The sequence below is a fragment of the Palaemon carinicauda genome, chromosome 5 (assembly GCF_036898095.1).
Source record: "Palaemon carinicauda isolate YSFRI2023 chromosome 5, ASM3689809v2, whole genome shotgun sequence".
Classification (NCBI taxonomy): Eukaryota; Metazoa; Arthropoda; class Malacostraca; order Decapoda; family Palaemonidae; genus Palaemon; species Palaemon carinicauda.
In genome coordinates, this window is record NC_090729.1 from 89400650 (window position 1) to 89423627 (window position 22978).

The 22978-nt window shown below is 39.0% G+C and overlaps 2 protein-coding genes across 2 annotated transcripts; one reads left to right on the forward strand and one right to left on the reverse strand.

Moving 5' to 3' along the window:
• Positions 1-3642: 3642 nt before the first annotated feature.
• On the forward strand, positions 3643-6825 carry LOC137641019 (uncharacterized). Its single transcript, XM_068373469.1, has 4 exons — positions 3643-3683; positions 4747-5826; positions 6077-6375; positions 6434-6825. The coding sequence occupies exons 1-4, from the start codon at positions 3643-3645 to the stop codon at positions 6823-6825; spliced, it is 1812 nt and encodes a 603-aa protein (XP_068229570.1).
• Positions 6826-17525: 10700 nt separating this feature from the next.
• Positions 17526-19715, reverse strand: LOC137641020 (uncharacterized). Its single transcript, XM_068373470.1, has 2 exons — positions 18618-19715; positions 17526-18239 (listed from the first exon to the last, which is right to left on the reverse strand). The coding sequence occupies exons 1-2, from the start codon at positions 19713-19715 to the stop codon at positions 17526-17528; spliced, it is 1812 nt and encodes a 603-aa protein (XP_068229571.1).
• Positions 19716-22978: the final 3263 nt, after the last annotated feature.

Here is a 22978-nt window from a genome sequence, read left to right on the forward strand (position 1 = left end):
AAACATCCCCATTCACACGTACAAGACTACGGCGGACGCCCTCTGGGGTTTCTATCAAGTGGAATTGGACGAGGACAGCCGCCCACTCACGACCTTCATCACCCCATGGGAACGATACCGGTATCGTAGAACACCCATGGGTCACTGTTCGGCGTCCGACGTCTACACAAAAAGGTTCGATGATGCCCTGCAAGACATCACCAGAAAGCATAAATGCATTGACGACACTCCATTTCAAGTTCCACATGAAATACCTGCCCGTAAAAAGGAACACCGCCGCGGATTTTCTTTCAAGATACCCGACCATGCAAGCATCCCACGAAGCTTCCGACGTGGATTTGGAGGACGACATTCAAGTGGCAGTGGCATGTGCAACCGTGGCCGCCTTGGAACTGGACATCATCGTGTTGGATGAAGACTGCGTCAGGAGCGCCGCGTCTAACAACCCTGTATATCAGCTCTTGTTTGCCAGGGTTGCAGCAGGCGACTGGCCCCAACAGAAATCGCAAGAACTTGCCTGCCTTTGTCCCTTTTTCAGCGTTCGGGATCGGCTAGCCATCAACCAGGATCTGGTGACATACTCAGTGAACCAAGGATGTGTTTGTTTGGTCATCCCCGAGGATTTACGCCGCCAGGTAGCCGCTAACCTACACACAGGACACCGAGGCCTCGACTCTATGCTTAGAAGAGCCAGGCAGTCGGTCTATTGGCCAGGAATTGAAGGGGAACTTCAGCATCGCCGTGCCCAATGCACTTCATGCGATGAACACGCCCCCTCACTGCCTCTTGAAGAAATGATGCACACGCCCCCTGCGGAATACCCTTTCCAGCAAGTCGTCGCAGATATGTTCCAGATAGAAGGCAGTGTATACATGGTATATGCAGATAGACTAACAGGTTGGTTAGAAGTAGCTCATTTCCCCAATGGTGCCACGTCTAACAAAATCAGCAATCACCTTCGATCATATTTCTCGCGTTGGGGAGCCCCGGAACAAATATCAACTGACAGAGGTACGAACTTGGCCAGCAAGGAGATGGAGGCCTTCTTCAGGAGATGGGGAGTCAAGGTCCGGCTGTCGTCGGCCCATTATCCCCAGTCTAAGGGCAGGGCAGAAGCAGCTGTCAAATCGGCAAAGAGGCTACTCCGAGAAAACACGTTAAAGGGTGGAGCCCTTGAGTCAGACAAAACGGCCCTGGCGATACTTCAGTATCTCAACACACCTCTCAGGGAGATTAACAAGTCGCCGTCTCAGCTTGCAACGGGCCGCCAGCTGCGCGATGGGGTACCGACGGCCAGGAGACACCTGTTAGTAGACAGACATTGGAGGCAGACGATACGTCAAAGGGAGTTACAAGTGGCCAGGTCGCAGGAGTTGATGCGCATCCCTGGCACTACCAGAAGACTGCCGCCCATCGAACTAGGTACCCATGTACGCATACAAAACCAAGCTACCAAGCAGTGGGATAGAACGGGCATAGTAACGGAAAGAAAGCCCCATTGTCAGTACACCGTCAAGCTCAACGGGAGCGGCAAGCTATCAAAAAGGAATAGATGACACCTGAGAGTCATCGCTCCGCCCTCTGGCACGCCCGTGTCTCAGCACGGGACCTCCGCAAGCCATACCCCAACAGAACAGGTAACACACCCCATACAGGAGCCCAACGTCGTTAGTAGGCCGAGAAGGGCCGCCGGTAGACCCAAGTGGCTCAAAGACTTTGCAGAATGATGTTAATATCTGTTGTATGTAATTACATCAGGAACTGATATTTTTTCCAGAGAATTTATGTATTTATTTTGTTTGCGTGTATGTATAGAAAAGTTAGCTTTAATTTTTTTTTTCTTTCTTCTCTCATATCTCATTGATTTAGTGACATTTCCCCCTTTCATTTTTGCCATGTATAAGTATGTTCTTGAGGGGGGATGTACGATATGTTCCGGTATTTCCCACTTTCATTTTTTTTTTGCCATGTATAAGTATAATCTTGAGGGGGGGATGTACGATATGTTTTTCGGCCATGCGCTGCCGAGCATGCATCTGCATACGCTGTTGCGAGTCAGTCGGCTCTTGAGTATCTTGCAATAAAGTGTGGTCACCAGGACGTTGTCTTATTGCAAACCCAACAATACTCAACTTTCCAGAGGCAGATGAGGCTGGAGAAAGCATCATAGCAGTAATAAACTCCAAAATAGCGAGAGGCATGAGGAATAACACCGAGCTAGGTACGCTACTAGAGAAAGAATGACAAGATGGCACCGGGACACGGCGTCGTGCTGGTGCTCGACAACAGGACAAGTAGGAGCGTTGCCTTATAACGGCCCTCCTACAATTCTTGCCACTTTCCCCTCTCGAAGCGTAAACGCTATTTGGGGTGTAGATAGCAATGTGGAGTGTCAAGAATATGTCTTCTGATCTTATGCGATATCCCTAAAGACAAAAGTAAGGGATATTCGCGCCAGGAGTTAGAATTCTGGATACCTTTAGTAAAATTCTCTGGGATATATCACTGTAATTAGATATAACCTAGGAAGCTACTATGAAGGAACTTCCATCAGGACGATATGGCCTGACCCCAAAAACACTATGCTAAGCAGGTCCATGAACTGAAGCATTATGTGGTGGCGGCAGGTGGTGTTTTAAAACCTGCCGTTTAATTCTGCGATAAACAGCTAATTGACTGGGACTGTCAATTAAAGGGAGAAGAGGTCATCACTTTTAGGGTGACCTCCTTTAAATGAGTGTTACCATGGTGACATTAATTCTGTTCAAAATCGAAGGTGTGGAATTATACAGATAGCACTAGTGCCGTATGTTCGTAGTACACAGTGTTGATAGAATGTAACCGGTACAGAGATCATGAAGAGAAATTTTATCATAGAAATTTTTCTTCAATCTGAGAGTGGCACTCATAATTTCTTTCCCTTTCAAGAAAGAAATATAGTCTCTGTATTCGTTACGTGTATAATTTCATTGTCATGCTACATTCGTTTTACTAGTTAACTCATTTAGTCATTTATTAGGAATAAATGTCTATTAGAATGTATTGCGTCCGAATTCGCACGACAATTGCATCTATAAAATGCCAAAGTTCTTTGACTTACTAAACTAAGTATTCTTCATATAGTTGTATGCTCACAAACAATAGATATAAGAGACACTGATATTGATTCGGCAATATATACAAACTATGAGACTGTTTGTATATTCAGTGTATACTTATGTTTGTTCATACAATATATGATAACCTTGAGACCCCTTTTCTACTGTCTAGAATGACTCTTCCCTGTAGGGGGCAGGAAGCACTAACATCGTTTATGATTAGTGATGATGACGGGTAATGATGACGTCATTTGTCTCATTTGGTCCACATGACCATAGAAATGTTGTCCCAAGGTTAAGGCACTGATGAAAATCCACAGATACACTAATACTCTGGTATGCTTCCATCAGGACGACATGGCTTGAGCCCAAAAAACGGATTTTGAAGTGAAGCGAAAAATCTATTTTTGGGTGAGATGGCCATGTCATCCTGATGGACCCACCCATCTTTTCTAAAAAGGAAAGATCTTCACAGTATCCCTCCCGAAGTATTGTATCTGTATCACCATGCTTAATGCTACAAGGAATGTCCGCCATCTTGGAGATGGCGCTGTTGTCATACTCAATAGTAGTACGAGAACGGGGGTAAGCTTGATACGGCTACCCTTCTATTCTGCCACACCCCCCTCGAAGCATAAACGCTATTAGGGGAGCAGATTGCTATATGGCGTGTCAGGAATACGTCCCCTGATATTATGCTATATCCTTGAGAGAAAATTTAAGGATATTCACGCCAGGAGTTAGAATTCTGGATACCTAAAGGTAAAATTCTCTGGGAATATCACTGTAGCACATATATCCCTTAGGAAGCTACTTAAAGGAACTTTCATCAGGACGACATGGCCATCTCACCCAAAAATAGATTTTTCGCTTCACTTCAAAATTCATTTTATGGTAGCTCAAGTCCCACTGATTACTGCCCAATTTCCATAACTCCCATATTATCTAGTTTTTGAACGTCTTTCGGCAAAACATCCTAATAGGGTTGCTGAAGGTAATCATCTGTTCCATAGTTTGTAATTTGGTTTTCGTAAAGGCCTTGGAGCATGTGATGCCCTTCTTACAATCTCCAATTCTATACAGAAATCCCTTGATTTTAGTCAGGAAATTCGTATGATTGGCCTTGATTTTAGTGCTGCCTTAGACCTTGTTAATCATGGGGCCCTTGTTTTCAAATTCACACAATTGGGAGTGGGTGGGTCGTTTCTCAACATCATTACTGAATTTTTAAATAATAGATCGCAAAGAGTTGTTGTTGATGGGCACCATAGTGAGTAAAGGAATGTGATATCTGGTGTTCCTCAGGGTAGTGTTCTTGGCCTAATACTTTTCATACTATATAGGCCTACACATGACACGTGGTTTGGTCTAGAAAACAAGCTTGTTACATATGCAGATGATGCCACTCTCTTTGTATCAATTCCATCTCCTGAATGTAGATCTGGGGTTGCGATCTGAGGATTGATTTGAAGAAAGAGTTTGATGAATTATTAAGCCAACTCAAAATCACTGAGGAGATCAAAGTCCCTAGATCTTGCTTTAATGGAGGTAAATCTAGCTTGCATGTGTTTGTTGATGCCTTTCAGGTGGCTTATAGTGCCTGCGCATATGTTGATAGCAGTAAATAGACGAGTCATTTGCTAATTAGCAAGTCTCGAGTAGCCACGAGCCCTCCACTCACTACTCCATGTCAAGAATTACTTGCTTTAACTATAGGCACACGCCTAGCTGTTCATTTGTTAGAGATTTTTGGGGATAAGATTTCAGATTGCACAGTTTGGAGTGATTCTAAGGTTGCTTTGAGTTGGGTGTTTCATGATAAATCTAAAGAAGTGTTTGTAATTAACAGAGCAAAGGAAATCAAGAACTTGAAGTCCAATCATAACATAAGACTCTTTTATGTTTGTACCGAGGAAAATCCTGCTGATTTAGTTACACGAGGTATTTCAATGTCTCTTTTGGGTAAGTCAGTTTTGTGGTTTCATGGTCCCACTTGGATCATTCACCAAAATCAATTCCCAGAACAAGAAGATGTAGTTTACAGAGAGTTTGTTAATGTAAATGAAATACTTGCAGAACCAAGTTTGAGAGTTCCCGATGATGATGTGATTACGTTTAATTGTTCAGAATTTTCTTCATTGAAACATGCATTGAGAATTGTTGGCAGATTAATTAGGTTTGGGAGAAGAATATTTCCTGAGACATTCCAGGAAATGAATAATTTACTCGTGTTAATCAGGATTATGCAACGTCAAGCTTTCCCAACACTGTATTATGCATTGAACAATGGTTTAAAAGAAAATTCTAGTGTTCCCTCTGAGTTGAGGAATCTTATCAGACAGTTGGGTCTTTATGTAGATGAAAGTGGTGTCATTAGGTGTCAAGGGAGAATTCAAAATACAGATTTGTCAGAATCTGCTAAGCATCCAGTGTACGTCGCTAGTCGACACCCCTTATGGCCACTTATAGTGTTACATTACCACGTACTTAACCTACACTGGAACATAAACACATTAGTGATCATTCTGCAACAGCAGTTTTGGGCAGGAAAAATTCGCCAATCAGTGAAGAAGATTTTGAAAGCATATCTTCTGTGTAAGAAAGTGCAGAATCAACCCCTAAGTGTACCAGGAGAGCGAATTAATCATGAAGTACCGTTTTCCTGTGTTGGCGTGGACTATACGGGAAACATTAATGTATCTGAGAGTGAAGCTGAAAATGAGAAGGCGTATGTCTTGTTATTTACATGCGCTACTTCAAGAGCGGTTGCCTTGTATGTGTGCAAGTCCATGAATGCACGAGAATTCATTCTTGTCTTTAGGCAATTCGCAGCAAAACAGACTTTCAAACCTTTTAATAAGTGACAACGCACCAAACTTCATTGCACCAAGTAAGTTTTTAAGGGAAATCAGTGAAGAGCCAGAAGTAAGAAATTACCTTACTGATAGTAATTTAGAGTGGAAATTCATTACCCCCAGAGCCTCATGGAAAGGAGATTTTTATGAGAGACTGATCGGGGTAGTGAAAAGCTGTTTACACAGGGCCTTGTTTAAAAAGAGAGTTTCATTCACAGAACTCACTACCATCGCAGCCGAAGCTGAAAACATCATCAATAACAGGCCCCTAACATATGTCAATGAAGATAACGCTGATGATGCACTCACTCCTGCGAAACTCTTATATGGCAGAAACATTACAATAGCTCCTCCTCTGAACAAGCTCGTCGACTTATCTTACCATGAGAACGTTGATTTGAGGGAGAACTATGCCAAATTGTGTGAGATGATAAGGAAGTTTGAGAAATTGTGGCTACATGATTATTTGTCTTCTCTTAGGGAAAGACACAGGAACGTCGAGTTGTCAAACATCAGTTCTTATAGTTAATAAGAACTGTAAGATATACAAGTACACTTTGGGAATTATCGACCAACTCCATGCAGGACCTGATAATGTCATAAGGACAGTTGAGATAAGAACGGAAAGTGGAAATTTTACGAGGCCACTGAATCAAGTCATTCCACTTGAACGTAATGTAACAGAGACGTCGTCAACAGATAACAAACAAGATGAAGAAGGTGAGGCCGAATCCCCGGACGTAGGAGATGAATTGGAGAGTGTCGCGAATGATGAAACACCAGATGCCCCACCATTACAGATGATGTGTGATCGTCGTCCTATGAGAAGAGCTGCTGTTGAAGCTGATGAACACAGGAAACAGTTGATTTGAAAGGGAGCTTTGTAAGGCACTATAAATGTGATGTAAGATTCTTCTTCTTCTTTTGTGGGGGAGGGTGTGAGAAATTCCTCTCACAACAATTCAACATAAAATTTTTGTGTATGCATCTGTATAACCATAATCTTCCTCTTACTGTAAGGTTATTAGTATTGCGTGTTCATACAGCTTATTAATTGATTTATTATTGTGAATTTTCGTTTGTTGGGTAATTGGCAAACAGGAATTATGTTATTGCATTTGTGTCTTTATTCATAAAACCGAAATTTGCATGTCTTTGTATTTTGTAGAAATATGTTTTTTGTTGCATATTATGATAAGAGTTAAAGAACCACATCTTACGAGAGAATGACACTCTTACATTATTGTTTGTATCATGCATGACTATGGTTTTAGTATGTCGCATTTTACTTATGCTTACAAAACGTTAATAGATGTTTCAGTTTTGATAATATTCTTTTATGTACTTCTAGCGAATGTGTTGTGCAGCGTGTGGTAGTTGTTGGAGGTGGTACTAACTTGTTTACATCTCGCCAGAGAATCCATTAGTTGAGGACAACGAGGGCAGTGTTCGCCCTATGATTCACCTAGTTCGCGCTCCTCCATAGATGTATGGGCGTGACTCTTACCTATGATCATATTTGTCACACACCACCAACCAGCTAATTACATTTAAAAAATGTGTTTAAAATTACCTACTGTGTGTTTTGATTTTTTTTTTTTTATGTTGAGCTTTGAATTTTCTTCAAAGTTTTTTGTGTTAATGTAAATCTTGTAGGTAGGCCTAGTCTTACATACTTTGTAATGGTATAACTTGTCTCCTTTCCTCGTATAAAATCTGAATGCACGACGAAGGAGACAGCTTTTGCTCAGGGCCTTAGGCTCAAACTTTGAGCTGATCTGCTATCGAGTGTCGTGGTGGTGGTGGTTGTGTGTGTGTATAAGACTAGAAGTGGTGATTTACCCTTATTCCTTTAACTTTGTCGTAATTTTGTTAAAGTGCCATTCACTTATAAATTCCTTGAGTTTTTCTTGCATAATCACTCATTTATGTAAAATTTAACTTCTAGCTATTAAAGTAAGTTTTCCTAGAATTTAACAATTGTGTTTCTATATCCTCCATTGATTTATATTGTTGTTTTAATGGATAGTTGGTAATTAGGAATTGATCTGATACTTATTTAACATCAAGGTGTTCATACTAAGAAGTTTGTGCAACTTATAGAAAACGAGACTACAAACTGAGGTCCTCTAAGGTCGGAAAATCTACCCGTGAGCACTTGCGAGAGAGAGAGAGAGAGAGAGAGAGAGAGAGAGAGAGAGAGAGAGAGAGAGAGAGAGAGAGAGAGAGAGAGAACAAACTTGTCTCGGTGTATCTTATTGAAACTTATGAGCTGAGTTCATGTCAGTAGGAACTGCTCAGTAGATGAAAGGACTTAGAGTGTAGTCCTATTGTTGAGAGTTATATGACTGTAGTACTATTGAATATCGGTTATACTAATTAATGGTTTATTGGGGGAGAGAAATCTCCCGTTATTCCTTAGAAGCCGTAAATTGGGCAGTGGTAGTTGTTACGAAAAGACTTTTGTAGTGGCTTTATAGTTAGTAACAACATTAAGTATACAGTCCACTTTATCCATCATTTTTTTTTCACCACACCACCAGAAGTCATAAAAGAAGTCGGAACCTAACTGCTAATCTGCAGTTCAGGATTTACTTGGCAAGACATCAGTCTCTTACCAGCGAGTTTTCCCTGACTTTCCGGCCCACCAGGTGACACAATTGATAGTAATTCATTCAAATTACCCCTAATGAGTCAATAAGGATAAATATCAACACATTATAGTGCTCAAATAGAAATAAATTTCTACCTCATGCTAGGGATCGAACCCTAGTCCCTTGTGTAACCTGGTGGGCCAGGAAGTCAGGGAAAACTCGCTGGTAAGAGACTTGTTATGGGTTCTGATTGATAAGCTGAGGGTAATTAACCTTAGTTTATTATACAAGTTAAACAACAAGTTATACAGCATTGCCGAGCCAACATGTGTAGAGCGGGGGAGAATGCGGAAGACTGTGTGGTCACGTGACTAACCCAAACATAAACAACAGATATAATTTACAAACTTAGACAGCGTACCAAACAATATTCATACACTGATTACATACGAAATCCTGACCACAACATTCACATATTGTTACATCTCCCTTCTTTTACATTTTCTCAACAAAATCTTGGAAGAACTTTTCTTCTACATAAATGGTCCCTGCAACATACATTTAATCCTACATACCTAATTGGCTCTTTAAATTTATCACAAATAATCCTCAAGATATTGAGGTTTCCTTACAACACGACCACTTCTGGTTCTTTGTGATTCTAAGTTATCAGCTTCAGGAATTATAAAAGATTTATTTGCAACATCATTCGTATTTACATCATTTTCAATTTCAATATCAGAATCAATATAATTATCAGTTACTGTCTCTGATGTCTTTCTCAAAAATTTACGATTTCTAAAATATACTTTGCCTTCTATTTCTATTTTGTATTTCCTTTTTGCAACCTCTTTTATTACCTTACCTTTCTTCCATTCCTTTTTTCCTGGAACTGGTTGTACACGGATGACATCACCTGGTTTTAATGAGACTAAATTCTTTCATGATCTGTTATAATATTTAGCTTGCCTAACCAATTTTTTAGTTTGAACTTCTGGTACCCCATCAACAATCTTGGGTTTAAGTAAATTTTCTGTTATAGGTAATTGACTTTTAGTTCTTCTACCAAAAAATCTTTGAGCAGGTGAAGAGTTAAATCCCTCAGTTGGAGTGTTTCTCCATTCAAGAACTGCTAATAAAGGAACATGGCCATCCTCCTTTGATTTTGTGAACAACTGTTTCATTATTTTTACTGCATTTTCAGCTTTGCCATTTAACTGGTGGTAGTAAGGGTATGATTTTACATGTTTAAATTACCATTTCTTTACAAAAGTTTGAAATTCACTTGTTGTAAATTGTACTACAATGTCTGGTATACCATAGCGTGAAAAATTACTCCTTAACTTGCTTACAACATTTGATGCTAACATATTTTCCAATGAATTTGTCTCAAAATATGATGAATAATAATCTACCAAAATCAAATAGTTACAATTGCCAACACTAAAAATATCCATTCCAATTTTAGACCAAGGCCTAGAAGGAAAATCATGTGAATTTAAGGATTCCTTGGTTTGTTTACTACCATACTTATTACACACCACACAAGAAGAAACATAATTCTTTATATCTGCACTCATGCCAGGCCAGAACAATATATCTCTACCATATCTAACAGTAGCTTCAATCCCATTGTGAGCATAATGAATTTGTTTCAGCATGTAAGACCTTAAACATGATGGGACTACAATGCAATTACCTCTAAATATTATATCATTATCAATAGTAAGTTCATCCCTAAATTTAAAAAAAAGATCTTATGGTTTCAGGAACCTCTATACAATGAGTGGGCCAACCTTTTAGAATTGTTTCTTTTAATGTTTGCAATGCAATATCACTTATTGTCTTTTGTCTAATATCCTCAAGTCTTTCATTTGTCACAGCAACATGTTCTGTCATATTTACATTACCAACCTCTTCAAATAATGCAATTACATCAGATTTATCAGCACCTGAAAATGTATTCGACAAGAAATCTCTACTCAATGTATCTGCTATATACATTTTACTACCTGGTTTATACTTAACACTCAAATTGAACTTCTGCAATTGCAATAACATACTTTGTAACCTCTTGGGACATTTCATTAATGGTTTCTTAAAAATACTTTCCAAAGGTTTGTGATCAGTTTCTACAATAACATCTTTGCCATAAAGGTATTGATCAAAACGTAACACTGCAAAAACAATGGCTAACATCTCTTTTTCTATTTGAGCATATCGCTGTTCTGTTTCAGTTAACGATTTAGAAGCATAAGCCACTGGGTGACCGTTTTGCATTAGGACAGCACCTAATCCTGACATTGAAGCATCACACTGTAAAGACACATTACAATTACTGTCAAAATATTTCAAGCAAGGAGCTTCAACAATTAGTTTCTTAATCTTGGAGAATGCTTCATCACGAGAAGAGTTCTACTGCCATTCAACATTTTTCTTTTCCAGATTTCTTAATGGTTGAGTTACTTCTGACAACCTTGGTAAAAACTTTGAAAGATAATTAACCATCCCTAGAAATCTTTTCAATGATTTAACATCACTTGGCACTTTTAGACAATTAATAGCTTCAATTTTCTTTGGATCTGGACAAACACCATCCTTTGTTAGCAAATGTCCAATGTACTTAAATTCAGTCACATGTAATTTCATCTTCTCTTGATTTAACTTGATGTTTTCTTTTCGGCATCTTTGTAGTAACGCTAATAGGTTCTTATCATGGTTTTCCAAAGTTTCCTGATCAGTATTTCCTTTGCCATAAACTAGGATATCGTCTGCTATTACTTCTATGCCATCTAAATTATGTAAGGCATCATGCATTTGTCTCTGGTACTCTTCTGGTGCCGATGATATACTAAAAGGCATTCTCTTCCATCTATACCTACCAAAAGGCATATTAAATGTAGTCAAATAACTTGACTCTGCCAAAATCCGTTCTTTGCATCAAGTACTGAAAATATTTTAGCTTTACCCAATCTTGGTAAAATTTCCTCAATTGTTGGAAGTGGATAATGGGGTCTCCTGATAGCTTTGTTCAGATCTGTAGGATCTAAACAAATCCTTAAATCTGAATTAGGTTTTGTTACTAAAACCATGCTAGAAACCCAATTTGTAGGTTCCGAGACCTTTTCAATAATGGTACCTTCCATACTACTTAACTGCTGCTTCAATTTTCTCTTAAGGGCAAAAGGAACTTTTCTTGGAGCATGGATCACTGGTGACACTGTATCATCAATTTATCTTACATGGAGGTCCTAATTCCCCCAATCCTTCGAATAAATCAGGAAAATCAGAAATAATCTTGTTTTTATCTAACACTTTCGGAGAAACCTCATTTATTTCTTGCTTAGCACTTGGGTTATCATTCACAAGAATTTTGATCAATTTCAGTCTATATCCATCCTCATAACCTATTACAGAAGAAACATTTTCCTTCACTACATAGAAATTAAGTTTATACTGCTTTCCTTTCCTTTCACACATTAGAGTTTTAATTCCAATAGTCTTGTTTGTTTTATTATCAAACACTTTCAGTTTGATGCTATCACCAATATCTAACTTATCATTGCTAATCAAACGCTTCAATTCTCTAACACTCAAAACATTGCACGTAGCACCGGAATCAATCTGAAAATTTATTTCTTGCTGATTTACAGTCATGGTTACATACTACTTTCTTTCATGAGACATAGAAATGTTTCATATCGATTCATTTATTGTGCTAATTTGCTGAAGGTCACTATCGCTGTCCTCATTCTCTTCACAAGTTTTCACTTTTACAGAGTTCCAATTAGTATTACACTGTTTAGCATAATGATTCTTTCTCTTACATTTGGCACACACTTGACCATATGCTGGGCACATCCTAATTTTATGAGTCCTGCCACAATACCTGCAATCTTTTATTTCCTTGGCACAATTGTACTTAGGCTTAATTTGAGGATTTGTGTACTTATTTTTCTTCTTCCACACGACATTAACTTCCTCTTCTTCAGTATTGCTACTAGTCATCTGCTGCTTTTGCTGAATTCGCATTTCATAATTTTTTACAAAATTCACAGCCCTTTCCAAGGTCATTGGCTTTGTATCCATCTGCACACGATCCAGTAATTTCTCCCTAGCCTTATCATCATGTAAATTGAGGATGAATTGATCCCTGATCATGTCTTCTTCATTATCATAATTGCAAGTTTTGCATAGAATTCTTAACTGAGTTATGAATTGGTCACAACTTTCATTAGATTCTTGTTTCCGCTTGAGAAATTTGTATCTTTCCATGATTATATTTGATCTGGGACTGCATTCTGCATCAAATTTCCTTAATACTTTATCTATCTTATATCTATCTCCATCTGCATCCCAAGACAGTGTATTATATTTCTCAACCCCTAATTCTCCTATAACATGCAAGAATGTTGCTACCCTTCGTCTGTCAGCTTCATTATCTAAGCCTATGGCAATTTCATAGTTAATAAAAGCTTCTTTAAATTTCTTCCATTTGAGGGCTACATTAGTACTTGCACTAAAGTCCATAGGACTCGGTGGAGTTAGCTGTACATTCATCTTTATGGTACAAAACTACCTTAATTATGATGAGAAAAAAAAACTTATCCCATTGGGAAAAATTATGCACGTCGGCAAAAGGCGTAGCCTAGGACATCAAAAAACTGGTCTGTAACTTGTAAGTTGTCACTTACCCTCATTTCTTCTTTAATCCAGCTTATATGTAAATAAGAACCACTCCTGACACCATGTTATGGGTTCTGATTGATAAGCTGAGGGTAATTAACCTTAGTTTATTATACAAGTTAAACAACAAGTTATACAGCATTGCCGAGCCAACATGTGTAGAGCGGGGGAGAATGCGGAAGACTGTGTGGGTCACGTGACTTACCCAAACATAAACAACAGATATCATTTACAAACTTAGACAGCGTACCAAACAATATTCACACACTGATTACATACGAAATCCTGACCACAACATTCACATATTGTTACAAGACTGATGTCTCTCCAGGTAAATTCTGAACTGCAGATTAGCAGTTAGGCTCCGACTTCTTTTATGGCTTTTGGTGGCATGGTTGGAAGCGACCTGGCCTTTCATTAGAAGGGGCTAGGGTTCGATCCCAAGTATGAGGTAGACATTTATTTCTATTTGAGCACAATATTTTGTTGATATTTATCCATATTGACTTATTAGGGGTAATTTGAATGAATTACTATCAATTGTGACACCTGGTGGGCCAGGAAGTCGGAGAAAACTCGCTAGTAAGAGACTGATGTCTTGCCAAGTCAATTCTGAACTGCAGATTAGCAGTTAGGTTCCGACTTCTTTTATTGCTTTTGGTGGCATGGTTGGAAGTGACCTGGCCTTTCATTAGAAAGGGCTAGGGTTCGATCCCATAAATGAGGTAGAAATTTATTTCTATTTGAGCACGATATTGTGTTGATATCTATCCATATTGACTCATTAGGGGTAATTTGAATGAATTACTATCAATTGTGTCACCTGGTGGGCTGGGATGTCGGGGAAAACTCACTGGTAAGAGACTGGTGTCTGGCCAGGTAAATCCTGAACTGCAGATTAGCAGTTAGATTCCGACTTCTTTTATTGCCTCTGGTGGCATGGTTGGAATCGACCTGGCCTTTCATTAGAAAGGGCTAGGGTTCAATCCCAAGTTCAAGGTAGAAATTTATTTCTATTTGAGCGCGATATTGTGTTGATGTCTATCCATATTGACTCATTAGGGGTAATTTGAATGAATTACTATTAATTGTGTCACCTGGTGGACTGGGAAGTTGGGGAAAACTCGCTGATAAGAGACTGATGTCTCACCAAGTAAATCCTGAACTGCAGATTAGCAGCTAGGTTCCGACTTCTTTTATGGCTTCTGGTGGATTGGTTGGAAGCGATCTGGCCTTTCATTAGAAAGGGCTAGGGTTCGATACCAAGTATGAGGTAGAAATTTATTTCTATTTGAGCACGATATTGTGTTGATATCCATCCATATTGACTCATTTGGGGTAATTTGAATGAATTACTATCAACTGTGTCACCTAGTGGGCCGGGAAGTCAGGGAAAACTCATTGGTATGAGACTGATGTCTGGCCAGGTAAATCCTGAACTGCAGATTAGCAGTTAGGTTCCGACTTCTTTTATGGTCTCTGGTGACATGGTTGGAAGCAACCTGGCCTTTCTTTAGAAGGGGCTAGGGTTTGATCCCAAGTATGAGGTAGTATATATATATATATATATATATATATATATATATATATATATATATATATATATATATATATATATATATATATATATATATATATATATATATATATATATATATATGTATATATAATTAAATGGTTATTAAACAGGTTGCAAAGCACAAAAAAACGTAGGCCTACCCACTATTCTATTACCATTCATTTGAAGTTGATTGCCATATCTTCCATTTTTTTAACTTAGTTTTGCTCTCCAAAAAACCTCCTCAATAAATTGTTAATTAGTCATGGCTGGAAACGAACAAATGAGCGCGTACCCCTCCAGGAATTGATGAAAACTGGTGTAATATTGGGTGACGACGCTTGAAATCACCGTGGTTTCTTAAAACATGAAACATAGCTTGGGGGCAGCTGCAGCGGTTGGAGGCTTCTAACCTGGCAACTAGTCGTGCCTAGTGTGGCCAAAGCCTTACGCCAGTGTATGATGGTTTTTTTCTCAAACTATGTGTGTCGAGATAAATTACTACACTGTTTTTTAATATAATTTTAATACTACAGACTTAAATGCAGCTTTTATCTCTCAGTACCAATTAAGGTCTGTTAATTTTAAGATGTATGCCCATCGTACAAGCCCATTGCTAATTGCTCATTTAAATTATTAAATTCTTATTAAGCCAGAATAGGGGATTATTATGTATGTATATTCCCTTAGAGCCACAAGATTTCTCTTCATATTTTGCACAACATCCTGCCTCCTTCTCACTCCTTACAAAGTTTCATTGCCCTGTCCTAAAGTCCTGATATGGCACCTCAACTGGGTTATTTAACGTACCATGAACCTCGCTTGTTTGGAAGCTGAATTGAGATGAACCCATGGGACCTAAGGGTCGCCCTATTCTTGCACGAGCAGCTGTTGTGACCGGCTGACCGACCTGGTCAGTCAATCTGTACATCTCTGGCTCAACCTTCCCCCCCCCCACCCCCCACACGACTCCCACCAAACAAAGGACCGGGGAGTTTTTGTGTCCTGCCAGCTGAAAAGAGGGAAGACGAGCCTGGGAACTGTGCCAGTAATACCTGTGTAATGAAAGTAATACTTGGTGATAATTTCCAAGCTTTATTCAACACATTAGCAAACTACCATATCTGTAACAGAAAGAAAGACAACAATGAATAACAACATAAATGCACACGTTAACACTAGCACATAACTTATGATAATCATGCTATAAAACATTAACATAAGAAGAACAAAAGACTAAACAAAACAATATAAAGAAATAATTAAACATTTATAGTAAGAAACAGCTAGGACCAACTGATATTATCACATTCTTCCCTCCTAGAAAATTAAACTTTAATCAAAGCAAATGTATTGGTTTAATCCCATCCGTAGCGATCAGGAGGCCTTGACACACGAGTGGACCTCCTTATCTCAGTGGGTTCACTGGATTCATGAAAATCACGGTTATCATGAATTTGTGAACTATCATGAGTTTGTGTATCCTGCACTTCAGTTGTATCTGGGGACTCCATCTCTCCTGATGTTTCAACATGGTGTACAGGAGACGTTGCACCTTCAGGACTTGGGGCTAAGTCACGGGTAGACACAGTTGATTCTCTACCGTCTGGATATTTGACATTTGCATACATTGAATTTGCATCCATGAGTTGAACCTTTTCAGTTAACAGTTCATATTTGCTAGACCTAACATGCCGTCACAATAGTACGGATCCAGGATTCAAAAGCCATGATGGTAATGTACTTCCAAGACTAGAACGCCGCTGAAACCTGGAAAAACGTTCATGAGGTGTCTCATTGGTTGCTGTACATAAGAGCAACCTAACTGAGTGCAAAACCTCAGGAAGTACTATCTCCCAGTGTTGAGTCTTCAAGCCACGACTTTCGAGTACTAACCAAATAGATTTCCAAATAATACCATTGTATCTCTCAACCTGGCCATCGGATGATAAGGTGTCGTTCTGCTGGTTGCAACTCCCTTCTGAGAAAGGTACAGTTTCAGTTCTTGGGACATGAAAGAAGCACCTTGATCTGAATGAATGAAACTGGGCATTCCACAAATGATAAAGATAGATTCAAAACATTTGATCACTGTTTTTGAATGCATGTTTGGACAGGGAAACGCAAAGGGGAAACGTGAATACTCGTCAACAACCATAAGAATGTACTTATTGCACGTGGTAGAGGGCAAAGGCCCCTTGAAATCAATGCTAAGACGTTCCAGTGGCTGGGTGGCCTTTGTGAGGACTCCTTTTCCTGGACGATGGAATTTTGGTTTTTGTTGTGCACAAATTCTACAAGAAGCACACACTCTTTTCACGCCATCTGTTGAAAATGGGAGGTTTTTGGATCCACACAAAGTGCAAAAGGCGAGTGACACTAGGATGGCAGAGGTTCTCATGGGTGTCAGCGAGACTTGATATTGAGGCACGAGTCAGGGTGTCCAGTGCAATATTCTGTTTCCCCAGACGATACTGTATAGTATAGCTGTAGGATGCCAGCTCCAACCTCCACTCTTATATCTTGTTGTTCTTTATTTTAGTTCGTTTCCTGCTGTCTAGTAAAATGTCGTCTCGCTAAGAAATGGCTCCACTTGCAAACCGCTTCAATAATAGCTGTGGCCTCTTTTTCCACAGCTGGATAATGCAACTCGCTACCCTGGAGAATTCTCGACATAAAAGCTACCGGGCGGCCACCCTGGTTCAAGACTGCGGAGACAGCAACTTCCGAAGCATCACACTCTACAACAAAAGGAAGACTCATCCACAGCCCGAAGTGAAACATCCATAAGTTGTTTTTTTAAAGAACTGAAAGCAGCTAGTGCTGGCTCGCTCAGTGGAAAAGTTTTTGTGTTCACTAAGGGATGGATCATGTCAGAAAAACCAGGGATCCATTTGGCATAATAGGCAAACAATCCTTGAGCTCTTCGCAGAGAGCCCATATGTGTGGGAGGCGGTAATTCTTGAGGGGGACGTAATCTGTCTGGGTCAGGCTTTATAACATTATTCCCGACACAATACCCTAGAAGATTGATTGTAGGAACAGAAATAACTGATTTCACTTCATTGAGGGTAAGGTTCCGTTTCCGAACCACCTCCAAGAACTTTTGAACGTTTTCGTCATGTTCAGCCTGAGTTGCTCCACCTACAGTGATATTGTCTAGGTATGGAAAAGTATCTTTGAGCTTCTCATCCTCAGCTAATTTGTCCATAGCTCTTTGGAATGCAGCTACACCATTTGTCACACCAAATGGAATCCTACAAAATTGAAACAATTTCCCTGCACCTTCAAAAGCAGTGTACTTCCTCTCACTCTCTTTAATGTTGATTTGGTGATATGCACTCTTCAAGTCAAATGTGGAAAACACCTTATATCTTGCAAGGTCATGTACCAAATCCTCTATCCTTGAGAGGGGGTAAGCATCTAGTTCTGTGTATTGGTTAATGGTCTGGGAATAATCAATACAAAGTCTCTTTTTGTGCCTGTCAAGTGGATCTTTGACTACTCAAACATGTGCCCTCTAAGGGGATATTCTTAGTTCAACGACACCTTCAGATAGTAAATGTGAAATTTGGTCTTTTACAAACAGCTGGTCATCTTGACTATAGCGTCTGGATTTGACTGTAATGGGTTTACACTGTTGAGGTAAGTTCGGAAACGATGACGGTTCATCGATGTCAGCTGTCGCCAGTACACAGACAGGTTTGGCGCCAGTTATCTTCAAACTTGGTCTTTTCCCTTCATATTGAAAAGTCACGCTCTAGTGTTGCTTTTGGAAATCATAACCCAAAATGACATCACAACACAAATCCTTCAGGACTCCTACCTGTATACAGGAATATCTCTGATCAAGGTGAACCAAGTCTGCTATGACAAATCCAGGGGAACTAGCATTGAACGATTTTGATGCCATTGAGACCGCTGAGCTTGCAGGGACTACTGTCAGTTTTAGTCTCTGCGCTACTTTTTCACGTATAAAACTATCTGAGCTACAAGAATCAACTAGTGCCTTCAATGAGTGGCCATTTACAGTGATGTTTGTAGCTGCATGTGAAAGATTATTTGGATAAGTGGCCGTTATTGTAAGCAAAGTGGGATTATACAATGTAGTAGTGGTACTACCTGAAACTTTCGATTTACAGACTTTTGCAAAATGGCCTGTTTTACCGCATTTGTTGCATGTGGCAGTACGTGCAGGACAACTCACTCTACCTGTACTGTGAAGTGCATTACCACAGAAATAACATTTTCTCTTTGATAAGTAGGCAGCGGCAACAGCTGAACCTCCAGGTGAACTTCCTTCTCCTCCCTCTTGTGTTGGATGTTGCTGCTGGTCACCGCTGGGCCGCGCCTGCCGCTCTGGAACTAAAGGAGCAGTATGAGGAACAGGTGGCGATGCATATGCGTCGGCAATGCGCTGGGCAAGATCCAACGTAAGAGCTTGACTGTGTGCAGTCTCCAGATTCAGTGACTTATTCTCTAGTAGCCACTGACAAATAAATACTGAGGCAATACCATTGATAAATGCATCACGTACTAGCTCATGCCAATATTGTTCTGCTGTGACTGGCTGGAAGTTGCAGTCTTTGCTGAGTTTATGTAACTCGCGCAGAAATTCATCAATGGGTTCTCCTGACTGCTGTCGTCGAGTTGCCAAAACATGTCTGGCAAAAATCTCATTCGGCAACTTGACATAAACACTATCCAGTTTGGCGATTGCACTCTCAAAAGTACTACAGTCTTCGATCAGTTCATATACACTCGAGGACACACAATTCACTAATGCCCTCAACTTGTCTGATGCAGCATCTCCACTTTCTTCTATGAAATTAGTTAATGTTCTATGCCAGTGCTTCCACTCTTTGGCTGCATTGAACGAGCTGGGATCTATGTCCAGTCTGGACGGCTTCAGTAACTTAGCCATGATGAGTATGTGTTGAATAAATTGTAATGAAAGTAATACTTGGTAATAATTTCCAAGCTTTATTCAACACATTAGCAAACTACCATATCTGTAACAGAAAGAAAGACAACATTGAATAACAACATAAATGCACACGTTAACACAAGCACATAACTTATGATAATCATGCTATAAAACATTAACATAAGAAGAACAAAAAAATAAACAAAACAATATAAAGAAATACTCAAACATTGATAGTAAGAAACAGCTAGGACCAACTGATGTTATCACAACCTGATCTACCAAGAAGCGAGAATTCCAAGGGAGGGTCAGTCAAGGGTGCAAACAAACCATTCCACAGCCATAACTGTAAGGAGTGTAGGTAAAACAAGTGGCCACTAGTTTTCCCCCTTTATAGCTTAGATTAATTTTTACTTGATTTATGTTTAACTGGCTTTTACATATATCGGGCTAAGTGCGTGGGATTTTGTGTATAGATTCCGCTTATAATATTTGCTTTAGAGACTAGTACAGTCTCGGGGTCACAAGACCGCGTGTTGGACCCCATTCAGTCATTGCTAGAGCAGAAGACCACGAGTCTAAGCAACCATATTTTTCATTATTTTGCATTCTTTGATTGGTTCAACTATTTGCGTTTTTGCAGCTGTTAAGATGTCCAATTCTTCCATGTAAATTTGTATAATACAGCAAGATTAGGTTAATTACACCTTCGTATTTTTACTCCATCGTTTATTTGATTACAGCTATTATGAATAAATAATCCCGGGACAGTATACCTATTCTGAATTAATTCCTGTGAATAATAAACCAAGAAAAAAACCAAAAAATTTAATAATAAATTCTACAGTTTGATTTATCAATTCATTTTCTATCAATCTGTTGTGAATATCCTTGCTTCCTGGTTTGCAACAGGTAATCCCAAACCATATGAGGTAGAGGGATGGTGCTGGCCCTGCTGCCAACTCACAGTTTCAGAATAAATCAAGAGAATCTGAAATGAGGGAAATCCTAATGTAAGAACTCCTAATTAAATTAACTTCATAAAATTTCATGTAAAACTATTAAGAAATTGACTCAAGTATATATATATATATATATATATATATATATATATATATATATATATATATATATATATATATATATAAAGTAAACCTCTAAATGCTCAAGAGCAATGCAAATATATGGGCATATCCATTCAAACATACGTAAAACCAACGAGGCAACACCCCCTTTTCGAGTTACTATCTACCCCTTGTCACGTCTTGTACCATTCCATTCCATCCCTCATTCATCATCCTTACATCTCATTTCTTTTACCTATCCTTTACCTAACATTCCTTTTCCTATTTTTACCTAACGTTCCTTTTATTAATATAAATCTTACTCCTTGGAGTATACCCTTTACAAATCCAGTCCTCTTACGGGCTGTCTTAAGTGACAAGAGCCCGTGTCATGTTATATGCATGGCAATCTACACACACACACACACACAACGAGGCAACGAAACACGAGTTGAGAGGCTAAGCAAAACTATCTGGGATGAACAAGTTGTTACTGGGTTAACCCGGCAGGCCATAAATAGAATATTATGGTTTGAAAAATATAAATTACTACCTAGTAAATATAAGTAAAAGTACTATGCTAGCTCCGGAAATATTGATGTTGCCTTTAAATTAAGGCCCAAAAGACAGTTATATAATAGGCTTACTTGGTAAATATAATTACATACATGGGTACCAATCCAATATAATTCTCTGATAAATTCCAAGGGGAAATTCTGTTAGGACATTATTGTTCAACAATAATTACTGAAATTGAAATCGCAAATGACATGCACCAGAGGGAATTTGCAACGAACCTTCAACTTTTCAGCTATCCTTTCTAGGTCCAAATTAAGCCGAATAGTCGTATTAGCAACTAGATGATATCGGTCGGCAAGTTGTTCTTTGTAGAAAATGGTGGTGGTCTACGGTGGATAATAGGCAGCATTATTCTCCTCCCCACCCTCGGTACATGGGCCAGGTCACAGATGCATTTTAGCTCTTCATAGCTCCTTTATAATGCACTGCACGAAAGATTAGTATGATTGTAATAACAATCTCAAAGTCGCGTTGTGCTAGGTAGTGGTCACGTCTTCACTGTCCCTCTCCTTCCGAGCTACTGCTGCTCCAGCCTCCAAGGTATTTTGGGAATGGGGTCGAAGCTGGAAGATAACCAAACTAGGCAGGAACTAGTTACAGGATTAACGTAATTAACTACATTTATTTAAATGATGAAGGAAATGCATATATTTACCAAGCAATTACAATAGAAAAACAAAGACACCCAAACAGCAAGATGTAACTTTAATAATTAATGCTTATTTTAGAGCATAAGGAAGTAATTCAAGCAAACTACATGAAGAATATAAGACTAACTAATAATATTACGCAAGATAATGAAAATCTCTTCAATTAATAAGAAGGAAAAACTAAGGATAAACATAACTTTCCAAACACTCCCAGGAAAGGCCATTCAATTTTGTAGCAACAACAAATTGAATGGTAACAAGTTACTAATGCTTATTTCATTAGTAATTTTGCAATAAAAAAAAAATCAAAACAAACCATATACAAATGTGTTTATACAAGCAAAAATCAAAACAAACCATATACAAATGTGTTTATACAAGCAAAAATCAAATCAAACCATCTTTAGCCAGTTTAAAGTTTCTCTCATTTGCCCTAATGGCAGCTTTTCGCCGAAGCCTAACAGCAGCTGCCTCTGGTATTTGTGTTTCAGCTGTGTTTTCTTGCAATGTCCTATTTTGCTCATATTCCCTGATGCTCATCAAAGGAATAAGGCTCTCAACATGCACATCCACACAGGATCTATTTCCTTCCATTACTGTTGCCCCTGTAACTTCTTGCAAGTCATTTACCTGCACTTTCAAGACCTTCCCCATGGGGTAATTTGCAGGCTTCTGCATGGCTTCTTTAATCAATACAATATCTCCTACTTGCAATGGTTTGTGGGCAATAGTCATATATCTTGATTTTTCATCTATTGCTTGACTAATAAGTTGAGCAAGAAATTCTGAATTATATAATTCTAGTAATTTTAAGCGAGCTTTGCAAAGCTTGCTATAATTCTCCCTAATTTGTTCTGTAGAATTAGGATTCCAGGAGGGATCATCCATAGGTATAGGTTGTAAGTTAGGGATTATACTCAAAGATACAAGTTCATAGCCCTTAAGAAATATTTCCGGTGTAATTGGG